This window comes from Nipponia nippon, unplaced genomic scaffold, assembly GCF_047370975.1.
Source record: "Nipponia nippon isolate SJK-2023a ecotype South Korea unplaced genomic scaffold, ASM4737097v1 scaffold_4, whole genome shotgun sequence".
Classification (NCBI taxonomy): domain Eukaryota; kingdom Metazoa; phylum Chordata; class Aves; order Pelecaniformes; family Threskiornithidae; genus Nipponia; species Nipponia nippon.
The window spans coordinates 64,046,085-64,060,399 of NW_028262358.1; the positions used below are offsets into that span (position 1 = coordinate 64,046,085).

At 44.9% G+C, this 14,315-nt stretch overlaps 1 protein-coding gene across 2 annotated transcripts in view; it reads left to right on the forward strand.

Annotated features, from left to right (window-relative positions):
- Positions 1–13,544, forward strand: part of SLC2A12 (solute carrier family 2 member 12) — a 32,976-nt gene extending 19,432 nt beyond the window's left edge. The window contains exons 3-5 of one of the 2 annotated variants that reach the window (XM_087775648.1): positions 8,031–8,153; positions 10,340–10,472; positions 12,894–13,544. In XM_087775648.1, coding sequence (XP_087631774.1) covers positions 8,031–8,153; positions 10,340–10,472; positions 12,894–12,990 — 353 coding nt within the window. In that variant the 3' untranslated portion in view covers positions 12,991–13,544. Of the gene's footprint in view, positions 1–5,736; positions 5,823–8,030; positions 8,154–10,339; positions 10,473–12,893 lie in introns of those variants that run through there. The other variant, XM_087775649.1, reaches the window with a different exon arrangement.
- Positions 13,545–14,315: the final 771 nt, after the last annotated feature.

Sequence of the window (14,315 nt, forward strand, 5' to 3'; positions counted from 1 at the left end):
CTTTTTTTGGATGGCAGTATGTAATTCTCCCTTGAAAGCTTGTTTGAATTTTTCTTTTTTTCTCTCTTTTTTTCATTTCTTCTTGCCCTACAAGCTGTTCTGTCTTGATGGCACAGTTTGAGTGTCTATATAAGAAAGGATGAGGGAGAAGTACAGTGGCTGTGAAATCCAGTTGCAAACAGAATTGTCATCTCATACATCAGTTCAAATCAACCTCTATTAGGGGACCTGAAAAGAGGTACAGACTATTACATACCTGCCTACAGTAAAGCTATGATGCATCCTACTGATGTATTTGCTGCTGAGTACTGTTATTGGGCAAGATGGGCCACAAATCACATTAACTAAAACAATTCTACCATTTCTAGATCCTTACACATCTATCACTTCTTGCCCAGTAATCCTTCAGACGGCAATCACTGTCTGTAAGTTCTTCTTGTTTGTGACTATTCTTTCAAGCTGAAAACGAACGGTAATTGAAGATGACTGAAAATAGATTTAAGAATATATTGAACAGCTTGCACGACACAGGAAAACCCATACCAGGCATTACATTTTTTTCAAGTTCATGGAAATGAAAATTCCATAGTAAAAGAAAAAAATGTAGGCTCACAGTGGCGCGAAGGTTAGGGGAGGAAGGATGGCTGCAGAAAATCAGAGGTGAAATACATCTCACTGGCCTCCTTCTCAAGTGGCCCAGAAAACAGGGGAAGGAGGTAATGCGTTGGTCTCACAGTCTCTTCCTGCTGCACTAATGTAAACTGGAGGAGGTGCAAGTGAAGGGTGATTTCTGTGGTCCACTGCAAGGTTCCTCAAAAAAGCACATCTGAGTGTTCAGCCTGTCTATTAGATAGTGATGCAAATAGTACAAACACGGGACAAAAATTTTTATGTACTCTGATACAGCCTCAGAGATAAAAGGATGAAATCCCACTTGTTCTAACATATGTTACTTCAAGGAGTCAGCCTAAAGGATTAACTATTAGAAACAGAAATGTAGTGTACCAGAAGAAAAGAAAAAGAATCTAAGATTTGCCACACCGTATCAGCTCCTTTTGGATCATCAATGGTATCGGGTATCTTGCAACCAGTAGTCGTAAAGCTGCTCAGAGAGAAGCGCCTCGGAAGCTGTAGAATGAGGTACATATTACCTTCGCCTGCAGAGATCAGGATGCAGCCAGAGGCATGAGATTAGCTGAGGCTTCTCCTGACTCCCCTATCTCTCAGCAATAGAGAAATTCCACTCCTTTTAATGTGCACACACAGCATTTGACTTGACCCTTGTCAGGGTGGCACGCCACTGGCAGCTTACACGGTCTCCAAGGCAATATAGCCACTCATTTGCTGCATATTTGCCAGTTATTAATTTTGAGCAGCCGCTTCAGTCTCATATTATGGGGCAGAACCAGAGAGACAAATGGCTCTCATTAAGCAAAGTCATTGATTTTTAACACTAGTCATGATCATTGGCCTCTTGCACAAAACCTTGGGCAGAGTTTCAGTCCACTTTTCATGTGTCATATCTCTTTTACCTGCTTTGGAAAAGGACAAACTCCCTCTCACCCTCTCTTCTTTCCAGTCTAAGCATCCCTCACTTTTGCCAGCCCCCCAAATCTCCTTCACTGGAGCTGCTGCAAAAGCCTTTGCAGGGGTTGCATTGCGTGGGTGCTGGGAGCAGTGCCAGGACAGCGCTGTGCATTACAGCAGCAGGTCCCCCCTGCCCCAAATCGCAGCTCTGCCCCAGTGCTGTGTGCCCTCACAGGTACACACCTCATCACCATGCATACCGCGAAGGCTTGTGCCATCTCCTGCAACATGCCCTTTCAAATCAAGGCAAACCAGTGCTGAAGCTGGCCTTTTGTGAGAAGTAGTTGGCCATCTGGCTATTTGCGTTAATGCTTAGCAGAGCCAGAAACCAGGTAAATGAAAAACCTGTTGGGTTTCATAAGCCTGGGAAAAAATCTGGTCTTGGCAAAGCCAGTCATTAGCCATGTCCTTTGACTTCCTTCCTCTCGTGGCAGCTTCACTGTGGCTTGCTTGCATCCTTCTCCAATGTTGATCATTTATAACACGTTCTTAGATGGTCTGCCTGAATTACTGATGGGATAACCCCTTCCTTATCTTCCCTTGGACCTCATGTTGCTAACAACCCAGTCCTCCCTTTCAAAGTCTTACATACTTCTGCCTACTTCCCTCCTAAGCTGTAAGTCCACTTAATCTATTTCCAGAGTTTATACCTCAGAAACCTGAATTCTTTCAAGTATTGCAACAGCCGCTTTCTAAATCTCACCATAAAGATCTCGCACAATACATGTACAGGAAACGAAAAAATGCTAAGCAGCAAATGAATACTAAGGGAATCTAATATTTCATTAATGAGAGCTGCTGAGCAGCTTCCAATTTGCTTCTGCCTCCTGGCAGGAATAAGGTCAAAACAAGGACATTTTTCATTCATGTACCTCACTTGAATGTTGAGTACTCTCAAGCTCACAGTACTTCTCAGATATTCTCAGATTTTTCTGCTTCTCTGATGTAAGTCTGTTAATTTTTTAAAATTATTTTTTATTTACTGAATAGCTGTAAAGTAAGGAAGTCAGGAACAAATCATGCGAGGGTTCGAGACATCTCTTTGCTTATGGCCTAAATATAAAGCTCATTAAGTTGGCCGTGTTGGCTCAAACAAAAGGGCCACTCAATCAGTCTGTGACCCTGCCTCCAACAATAGCCAGTAGCAGATGCTGAGGGAAAAATACATAAGAAAAGGCTGATACAGCATGCACAGCATGTCCTTCTGCCTATCTGTAGTTTAGAGAACTTCAAGAAAAATGTTGGGGATTTGTTTTGACTATTGTGAACAATAGTTCTTGATGGATCTTTTTCCACACATACGGAGAAATAATGTTTTAAGAGCCAGTATTTAATCATTTTAACCTACTAATATTTTTCACATCTGAAGCATCTTGTGAAAGTGAGTTCCATAGTTGAAATAAGCATTGTCTGAAAAAGCACATCCTCCCGCCTCGCCTAACTGCTGTCCCTGGTAACTTCACTTGGATTCTCTTGGTTTGTGTCTTTAAAAATGTAGTGAAAACCTCTCTTCTGTTCATCTCCACTTCAACTGTGTTTTGCTCCGCTGTACATTATCTAAGCTGAAGAGTCCTCGTCTGTTTAATTGCTCCTTGCAGAGCCCGTTACACACCTTTCTCTGTGGCTCATCTAGTTCCGAGTTGACCAAATCTGCATGCAACGTGACAAATACAGAGGCACGGCAGGCATGCTCAGTGGCACATTCAGTGTTCCCTTCCTAATAATTGCCAAGCCTCTGTTTGCATCCATGACCTCTGCCTCGGGGGAGCTGATGCTGCCCCTGAACAGCCCACGGAGGCTCCAGCACTTCTGCCCGGAGCAGTGCTGGCATGCTGGTGTGGGGAACTGGTGCCTGGTTTTCTTCCTACGTGTTACTTTGCATGTGTTGATAAGGAATTTCATGGGTCATTTTTTCAAAGTACTCAATACTTTGAGATCTTTTCACAGTTCTTTATGATCCTTTTTTATTTCTTTATGATCCTTTTTCATTTTTATTACCCCAAATAATTTTGTACTATCAGTAAGTTTTCCATGTGCATTCACCTCCCTTTCCTGAGCAGATCTAGTAATCTCCTTCCACTGTGAGAACTGGCCTTGTCCTTGGTTTCCTATTATGAACAGTTATTGATCTATATGAATACCTTCTCTTCTAGGCTATGACACTTCACCAAAGCTCTCTGAAACTGAAAAGCACAGTGGCTCATTCGTTTGGATCCCCACGTTTCTTAACTCTTTCAGAAAAAGAGAAATGGCTTTCCTCAGCAAAAACTAGACAACTCTTCCTCAAGACACTGTACATATCCTCCTTTCCTTCTTCCAGCTGACATTACTTAGCTTTGTCCTAGCTCCAACCAGCAGCTCGGTACAAAAGTCTACCAGGGTGATCCCTTCCCTCATGCCCATGGAACATTTTCTTCAATGCTGGCATGTGTCACCTCCTCCGTCCCTGGCCTCTCATCCTCTCAGCCAGCAGACTCTCAAAATACTTGGCTGCCTGATGATGTTATTGCACGTTTTCAGCAATTATACTGTGTTTTCTTTGTTTGGACACAGCGTACAGCTTTAAAGAAAGCATATTTCTATTTCTAACAGCTTTCTTCATTCAGTTGTTCATTTGTGCTGAGCTATTTACTTTTATTTTGTTGTATGTGTGTTTAAAGCCTCTAATCAGGTAATGTAAACATTCTCCATAACACCACTGAAGCATTTACCCCGATTGTCCTCTTAATTTCTTTATAGAAAGCAGGCTTATTCTAATATTGTTCTCCTTTTGAAACAAAATGTGGTAGGCTCTTGGCTCTTCCATTTCTACAGGAATATTGAATTTGAAATGTTATAACCAATGTAACAGGGCATGTTTGTGACAGTTACATCTTGAACTACCCCTGCTCAGCACTGAAGCAAGATTTCCTTTTTTTGCTCTCATTAAGTATCAGGCAAAGTGCTAAAAGAAACCATCATCTATGGTATCTAAAATGTAGTCCCAGCGCTGTGCTCCATTATGCAATTTATTCAGCCTTAGTGGGAGCAGCTGAAAACTTCCATTATTATTCTGTTCTCTGCCTTTACAGCCCCTGCGACTTTTCTTGGAGGTGAATGTCACCATCCTGGCACAAGGGGTGGTTTGTATGTCTGAATCCTCTGCTCTTCCTACTTGGACGAGGAATGTCAAGGCATCGAGTTTCTGTGATATTTAATGAAACAGTTGTTAAGCTTTCTGATCCAATGCAATATTTTCTTCTGCATTTGCAGTGGGTGTTCTTTTCTCTAGATTGTACCATAATAAAAGACCATTCAACTGTACAATTTTTCCTAACTGCTGTCAACATACAATGCATTGCAGGTCAGCAAAGGTGCGTTATTACCTTCAGCCACTGCATGAACAAATCCTGCAGTTGTTGAATCTAGCACACCAGCTCTTTTCCCATCCGTTCCACAAACAACAGCCAAGGATGGCCAGAGAAAACACTAAAAACTATTGAGTGTGTGCAATGTGGTTACTATCACAGCATCCTTTTGAAATGATGTTAGATTACACAGCAGATGGAGAGGTGGCGGGGGCGTTATTTGGACCGTCTTTTCAAGGCTAGGCTGATTTCTCCTGTAAAATGCCACTGCTTAGGCTGGTGAAGACAGAGCACACAGCTGACACTGCAGCGACTTTGGGAGCGTGCAGGTTAAATTTCTGCAGTGCTGCCTGCACACAGCGCACAAGGTAGCAGCAGTCATTATGAATGGGAGCCCAAACCTAGTTACTGGCTCCCCAAGAGAAAGCCACATCCCCGCCATACCTACAGCAGCTGCTGCTTTTTGGCAAAGGTACAAATAGTAAAAACAATCCCAGAGAGGTGCTAAAAGCAAAGAATCGATCGTTATCACTGCCTCAGCTTGGGGAAAGGGATAAACAGACTGTAGTAAGTGTCAGATTTCTACAACTGCTCTTTCTCTGCGGGGAATAAGCCTATCCACTCCTCGCCAGCTAAGCAGAGGTCAGGGCCATGCCAGAGGAAGTAGCTACCATTAGCAGACATGAAGAACAGATCTGGTGTGTCGGCGGGATCCGTCTGAACTAAATAACCGGTTGAAATAAGAGCTGCTAACCACTATTGCGGCTGATGTAGATCCTCCACTATTTTGATTTCTTAACAGGAAAACAATATGTTTCAAACCTCCAGACAAATTGTAGTTAGCCTGAAAGGGCCAGCCTGTCCTTGGAAAAATGCATGGTATTGGAGCTGCCGCAGTGCTACACATTTCAGCTGTGGCATGAGTCCATCCCCCGTGCCCATAACGCTGCTGAAGATCATCTAGCCCAGCCTGGCGGGGCTGCCCTGTCAGTGCATGGGACTTGATCCTCCTCGCTTGGTGCCTCTCTGAGCAGCCACTGCAAGTTGCTTGAAGCGAAAAAGATTCTGGAAGAAGAAAATACGCACCAAAGTACCCACAGAAAAAGTTTATTCCTGAAGGTTGGTTTATGCCCAGCAGAAAGCGAGTTTGAATTCTTTCAAATTTTATTTTAACCCTGTCTAATGTGACTATGAATATCTCCCTTGCCAGTCTTGGTGAATAACCATTTTTCCCACTGAGCTCGGCTGCTGGCTGCCAGGCCATCTTATGGAGACGAACTCCACGGGCTGTGCACGCACGGCTCAGAAGGGCTCCTTTGCAACTCTCTTACTTGTGGCTTTTGCTTTTTGGCTAGCACTCCCTGTCGTGACATGTTGTATTGTCTGTGACTAACAATACTGGTTTCAACAGGCCTGATGCTGAGGAGGGGCAAAATACAATTGTGAGATCCTCATGCATTGCCAGGGCCTGGTTTTGCTCAGGCGCAGGGCTAGCTGGCCTGACAGGGAAAAACTCCTGCCTGAGAAGCCAGTTCTCTTCTTCTTTGCTCCCCACTCGTGTGTAGACACCCCACAGAACATGCCCAGGGCATTTCTTTACAGCAACATTTGTCTTGTCAGTAGCGAGTGTATTAAACTTTGCTGTGATCCAAGTTAGAAAAAAAAGAAAAAAACCCTCTCCACAGCTGCTGTTAAACGCAGTGGCTGTGTTATGACTGTGTGCCACTTAACTATGCGTAACAGTGTTAGGCCATTACGCAGTATGGTCTTGATTCTCTGGAATAAAATCACCACTCTGCCAGGTCACTCCCACTGTGGGAATGAAGGTTTTTTTATATTTTTCCTTTAAAAAAAAATAAAAATCTGAGCCAGCTCCAGAAAACATTATTGAATTCAAATCTGTGGTACAAAGAAATCTAGAGTTCACTCGAATCTGCTCTGTTGACTCGAGGCCAAGGTTTTTTTTTTCCCCTTTCAGTTGGTCCTTTCCAGTCTCCTTCCACAGGACTTTTTTCTTTTCTACCTTTACCAGTACTGTCACACAGGAATCCTATAAGAATCCGAAGGAATATTGCATTGTGACACACAGTTGCACGTACAGGAGCCTATTTTTAAAATATAACTTTAAGACTGCCCAGTGCAAGTGTCCTGAGGAAACTCCCATCTGTCATTTTGCAGAAATAACATCACAGACGAGCAATTTATAATGGCCATGTCCACGGGTCTGAAGACACAGTTCATCTATGTGAACCTCTGTGCTCTTCTTGCTGGTCATCTGCTAAACCCACAACCTCTCCACGCAGCAACCTCCTGCTAACGCATCTTGCTCATGAACAAAAGGAGGGTAGAGGGTTTTTTTGTTTTGGTTTGGTTTGTTTGTTTGTTTTATTTTGTTTTCTAATAACCAGAAATGGTGCATAAATGTGGTGTCTTTTTTTTTCTATTTTTTTTTTTGCCCTTGCTGTCAAGGTGGTTACACAGCCAGCTCTTCATGTCTGAATTTGTTTTTGTGGGCTAGCAACACCAGCATTTAGATCACGTGTGGTGTGGTGTGATATGAAGGAGCCAAAAATCAGGCCCTCTCTCTTCATTTATACCTCAGCAATCTCATTTATACGGAACGGAGAGCTGGAATAGCAAACCTACTTCAGTGCGGCAGGTTGATTTATAAGGTGGCATAAACACACAGTGCTGCTCCAAGGCTGAAGATTACTTTGGTTTGCTGCCCCACTTCCATTAGCGTTATATCACTTGAGACTTATTTAGTCAGAGCTCCCTCTCATACACAGATGTGCAGTCAGAGCTCACTTGCCCGGTTCCATGTGCGCTGGTGCTGGCTGCCAGTGCCACCCGCCGCTGGCTTGCAGGGCGCCGGGCAGGGATGATGCCCTGGGGTGATGCTGCCTGCTGCCCACGCTGCTGGCAGAGCATGGGTGGTCCACTGGGGCTTGGGCCCACACAAACCTAACGTCCCTGAAAATCACCTTATTCTTTCAGGTGGCCTCACCTGAATTCATGGGCTACCTAAATTTACAGCAAGGAAAGCCATCGTTTCGAAGACAACATTTTTTTTTTTTTTTTCCCCTTCTATTTCAGTGTCCTGGCTGGTCCTGAGTGAAATTTTTCCTGGTGAGATCAGAGGACGGGCCATGGCTTTGACATCTAGCATGAACTGGGGTATAAATCTCCTCATCTCCTTGACATTTTTGACTGTAACCGGTAAGATTTCTCTCTGTCCTTCCAAGTCAATATTCTCCTAGTGGACAAAATGAATCTTTCCTATACAAACAACACAGCTAAAATTGCAGCCATGATGCCCCAGGAGCCAAAGTCAGATCTCTGTTTAGGTGCTGTTTGTGAGCGTAAAACTTCACCGTTTCCATCGCAGCTTTCAAAGTTTGCGCTGGTAATTACAGCCTCACGGTGCTGCCTATCAGAGCACCTTGCACATCGACTCCATAGGTTGTGAACCCCAGCTCTTAAAAACACCGTTGCCTTAGTAGGTTGAAAATACATAATATTTAGGATTTAGTCCTGCATCTTCTGAAGTCAATGGAAGTTCTGCTCTAGATCAGACCACAGCTTTTCTGATCAAACATTTTTAAAGACAATCCCATTGAAACCATTCCTTTTCACAGGAATGTCCTGCCTTCAAGAAAATTTCCTTTAGAAAAAGGTGTCTTTGTAAGGTAAAAATGTTTCATGTTTTAATGCGAGAAAGTAGACTACCATATAGTAATTTATAACGTGATGACAAACAAGGGGAAAGGTTAAATGCTGATGTTGAACTTTATTGATTGGCCAATATTTTTTTCTAATTTTATTTCATAAGAATTTTTTCAAATTTTAGTTTTCAGTCTTATTCTGAGGAAAATATGTGCTGAAAATCCAAATATATAAGAGAACAGAAATTCCATGCTTCCTTTAACTCTACATTACTCTCCACCAGAGGCAGGCAATCAACCCACAAAAAGTTGAGGTGGTTTTCATCCTGTTAGATGCTTTTTGAGATGGATTTGAAAATGAGTGTGTTTCACATTGGTGTTTTCTTTTCTTAAAAAAGAAAAGAGAGAGAGAAAAAACTCTGAGTTCAATCTTGATGAAAACTAGGAAAAATATGCCAGGCCAAACTCGTTGTGTCCACAGTAGCACTTTAGTTAGATCAAGGGTCCTCTTCAGAAGCAAATCATCCAGTTGCCTCCACTCACGGCACTGTGGTTTGCATATCACAGGGCAGTCCTGAACTGCGCAAGCTTTTGGACAAAACCAAAGCAGAAAATGCACAGTGAATGCACCCCAGCTGCCAACACTTGCTCAGTTCTTGAACCAGGCTAGAGCTATTCCTAAGGAAATGTCACCAAAACCAGACAGTGCAGACCTCGGGTCCTCAGCACCAACTGTTTCACCTGAAGGCTCCCTCCTATTGTGCAGCATTACTTGTTAATGCGCACCTAGCCGTTATTCTGGTCTCCGTTTCCATGAATGCAAAGCCACAATAACTCTACGGGCTTAGCTGGGTCTAATCTGGATTTATGAAAATGTAACTACAAGCAAATACGTGTTCCTAGTTACGGCAGAAAGGCAGAATTGGAAATTGTCTTCAAGTGAATACATGTGGAGGTCACAGTGGCTAGCAGCACCTGCAGTTAGGTATCTGATGCGAAAGATAGTGGCTGGAATTAGCAGCTTCAGCTGCCATTTTTAACTCTTGAGACAACTGACAAATGTCTCAACTGTCTGGCTTAGTTTTAGCAGGGAAAAAGGCTAAGGGGGCTGCAGCAGTCTGTTGGGTTTGTATATGCTTTACTTTCCAGGGGCTGCAGAGTGCATCCCTCATCCTGAGGACCTACCTGCCCCTGGGCTGTCGGCTCGGAGAACCACTAGCTCTTGGCTGGCCCCATTAGGAGTTCACCCTGGGATCGCTTTCTGGCGCAGGACCCATCACTTGCAGTGGAAATGCTGGGAACTGACAGGCGGGGAGGATTAGCTGGAGATAACTGCAGCAGTGAGAAAAAATGCTTGGTTTTGCTCCACGCATTCGCACAGCAAAACCAGACACGGGTAGAAATTCAAGGTGCTTGTGACCCCCCAGTACCTTTGGACAAACTAGCAACAACGGCTACTCAGTTTTCATCCAGAGTGACTGCAAGCAAAATAAATCAATAAGTTCATGCTAAATGGGTCAATATGGGCTTATGAATTTTCTTTCATAAGGAGTATTAGAACAAGCAAAACCACTTTTCTTTTTCAAATTATGGCCAGGCACAAATAAGGGAGCTAAGAATAACAGCCTAGCTTCTTTCTAACATCTCCTGTGCATTAGGGATATATCCTATAAAAATATGACAACAGAAAAAATTTGTAATATTTAAAAATTAAAAGAGACATATTTTCTTCCTTTGTAGAGCTCATTGGCTTGTCCTGGGTCTGCTTCATTTACACAATAATGAGCCTAGCATCCCTGGCTTTTGTTATTGTGTTTATACCAGAGACGAAAGGATGCTCTTTGGAGCAAATATCCATGGAGCTAGCTAAACAGTAAGTATGGAGCGTGTGACCGCATCCCCCGGGTGCCAGAGGGACAAAGCCTTTCAGTGCTGCATGCTGAAAAAAAGGAAACTGTGTTGTTTTTTTCTGGAAAAAATCAGATTCTCTCAAGGCTTGAGCTTGTACATGTTGATCTCAGTGGCCAAGCAAACATGTTGTTGGTGCTGAAGGGCTGGCCCTAAAGTGGTGGTGGTTTCCAGCACCCCTGTGAGGAACGCCTGCAGTGAGACCTGGCTCCCCATCACTTTTGCTGACTGGTGTTCCTGGAGAGGAGGACAACTGTGTTCTCACATTTAGGGCTGTGTGTCTTGGCTTGCACACAGAAAAAGGGAAGGAGAGAGGCCCTATCTCAAATACTTCAAGGCTCCATGTGAGTTTTGATAGCTCTTCTAGATGGGCATTTTTTGTGCATTTCCTGGGTCCTGTGGCTCTGTAAACTCTATGAGCTCATACGCAAAAAAGGTTCTTCCATCGTGAGTTTTGTGTCCCCACCTGACCACATAAAAAGGGTAGAAGAGCAATGAGAGGGAGAGAGTGTTGGTGACGGGAATGCCATGTACCTGCTCCTTTAATATGACCCATTCTGACTGGTTTTGTGTCTTTTGACTCCACCTGTCTTTTCTCATCCCTCAGAAGTAGAGTGGCCCTTGGAATTACAGACGTTCAACAAAAGCAGCACATCAATTTGGAGAACAGAATTAAATGGTCTGCTGATACACATGCTGTTTACTTACAATCTCCAAATGCAGGTGTCATTGACCATAAATTAACTGGCAATTTTTATTATCAGTTTGCTACTGCCCCCATTCCTTTCAGTTGTTTTTGGCCATAAAAAATTACAGAAAAAACTAAGCAGCCCTGGTTTTTAAAATGCAGCACTCTCCTGATCTGTTCAGAGAGCTGCTCTACAGCAGCTACTTGCTTTTTTGGACTCATCGCAGAAGTTATCAGCATAATGAATAAAAGGGTAAAGAAATGATAGGGGAAACAATTTAGTGGACAAAATTTTTGCAGAGCTGATGGCTCAGGGTGAGGGTCAGGCCTCACCACAGCTGGTGGCATGCTGCTGCAGGCGAGGCAGCATCCCCCGGTTCATCCGCACACCCAGGCTCGACGGGGCAATGTGGACTCCTTCACTCACTCCCTGCTGACAGCCTGCCAGCAGGCTGCTGCCTGCCGGCAAGACAAATGACACCCAGGGAAAGAGGCTTGAAGGCACAGGTAGCAATATTCAAACTGAAAATAAGATACATACTCTTTGACAGTGGAAGTAATTAGCGTGTGAACAGCCTAGTGCGATGGGTCATCCTGGGTTTTTTTAAATTACCAGAGAATATTTTTTTCTAAAGGGTACACTGCAACTCAGCCAGGCTTGAAGGAGTTCATTTATGGGCTAGGAAAGAGCAATTATTTTAAATTAGAAACAGCGTGGCCAGCAGGACCAGGGAGGTGATCGTCCCCCTGTACTCGGCACTGGTGAGGCCGCACCTCGAGTACTGTGTTCAGTTTTGGGCCCCTCACTACAAGAAGGACATCGAGGTGCTGGAGCGTGTCCAGAGGAGGGCAACGAAGCTGGTGAAGGGTCTGGAGCACAAGTCTCATGAGAAGCAATGGAGGGAACTGGGGTTGTTTAGCCTGGAGAAGAGGAGGCTGAGGGGAGACCTTATTGCTCTCTACAACTGCCTGAAAGGAGGTTGCAGCGAGGTGGGGGTCGGTCTCTTCTCCCTAGTAACAAGCAATAGGATGAGAGGAAACGGCCTCAAGCTGCGCCAGGGGAGGTTTAGATCGGACATTAGGAAAAACTTCACCGAAAGGGTGGTCAGGCACTGGAACAGGCTGCCCAGGGAAGTGGTGGAGTCCCCATCCCTGGAGGTATTTAAAAGATGGGTAGATGTGGTGCTTAGGGACATGGTTTAGTGGTGAACGTGGCAGTGCGAGGTTAACGGTTGGACTTGATGATCTTAAACGTCTTTTCCGCCCTAAGCAATTCTGTCATTGCCCCAGTGCAGAAGGCCCGCAGCTAATCGTGCGGCCGGAGCCCGCGGGCTCCCCCTCGCAGCGATGGCCGCTTCCTGGACTGAGGAACCGGCGCTGCCGGCCGCGCCCGCGCTGCCGCTCCCCCTCGCGCCCCCCCCTCGTTACAGAAGGACACGGAGCCCCCGGCGCCGGAGCCGGGGCGGGAGGCGCGTGCGTCTGTGGCGCCCCCGCGCGGGCAGGCGGGGAATGGCCGCCGGCGCATCCCCGGGGCCGCCGCCTCCGGGCGGTCCGGCGGGGGGCGGGCAGCCTGCAGAGCTGTCCCGCCGCCCTCCCGGGCCCCGACAGGCAGGCGCACGCGGCACGGGGAGCCCGCTGCCAGCTGCATTGAAGGGCAAACCTCGGCGGTTTGGGTTTTTTTTTTTTTTGCTTCTCCAGGAAATACGTGAAGACCCCCTTGTGCTGGGTGGGCCAGCGCAGAGAGAAACTGGTGCCGCTGGAACTTGCCAAGAGAGAGAAAGGGCAGCTCTACTGAGACCCGGGGCAATCAAAGCAGCCTTCACCAAAAGACTGATTAAAAAAAAAAAAAAAAAAGTTCAGCGATGGTCACAGTCTGATGGGGCACGTGGTGTCTTTATTATACACAAGATAGATATTTTCTTTCATTTCTTAGTAGAGCTTCTTTCAGTGGCAGTTTACAGCCAACATTAAAGGTTGTTGTAGTTTATAACTGACTGGAAATCTAGGCTCCGTCTGTTTCAAACCGCCATCCCTCGCCTCCCTTGAGGTTACTCACCTCTTACATACGGGAGGTGAATGGAAATGGGAATATTGTGCACAATTCTAGTTATCCATATTCAACAAGAGTTCAGCCTGGAAGGGGTGCAAAGAACGGCTGGGGTGCCAAGGAGAAGGAAGAGTCTCACAGGAGGAGCCCACCAGAGACAGGTCTGTTTACCCTAGCAAAAAAGGGGCTGAAAAGGGTTAACAACACTGTCAGTACATCAGGGAAGACAACTCTGTGGAGCAAAAATGGACAACTATGGAGCGTAAAGGATGATGTTAGTGCAGAACAGCTGGGTATGAACTGTTTACGAAGTAATGTAGGCTTCAACTTAACAAGACTTGAAAAGGCTCTTGTTCATCAGAACTTAATTAACACAGAGCATGCTCAGCTTCTAAGAGGAACGTTACATACAGTTTCCTGGGAGGGCCAGGATTCAGTGATCTGGGAAATACACCTCAGAAAACATAGCCAAATTGTTTAATGGGAGGACATTTGCATAATCAATTACTCTAGATTGAGGATGGCCTTACGGAAGAGGAGATAAGATTTCTTTGGCTTCCCAGTCCCAGGAAAGCTGGAAGCTGGAGGTAGCAGAGTTGATGCCAAAATCGTTTTATTTCTCAACACAGGGCACACTAGACTTTGACTTCTGGGTTCAGAAAGCGAGAATTGTGTGGTACAGGGCAGCACAAAGGGAGTTCAGAAACCATAATCACGGCAAATCATAAATTGCGTCAAATTATTGCTTAGCAAGTGTATCCTGAAGTACTCAACAAGCCTCTGCAAAGGGTTATCTATACGGCTCCCATAAAGGAACATAGGTCTTTTTTTCATAGAAGGTTAATAGATTTTGATAGAACGATCAGTAGATAAATATTTATTAGTGGTTAAATAAATGGCTCTTTGTTTAAAGAAAAAAGCATGCTTTAAAAGAATGCTGGCTGCCTCAGCAGCCACACAGCAGCATTTCGTCCAGCATTTGATTAAGGAAGCAAAACTGACACTGTCAGCTGGAGTGCAGAAACTACTTCATGCCCAAGCACATGATCCCGCTTTATTTGCTGTCTCATAGC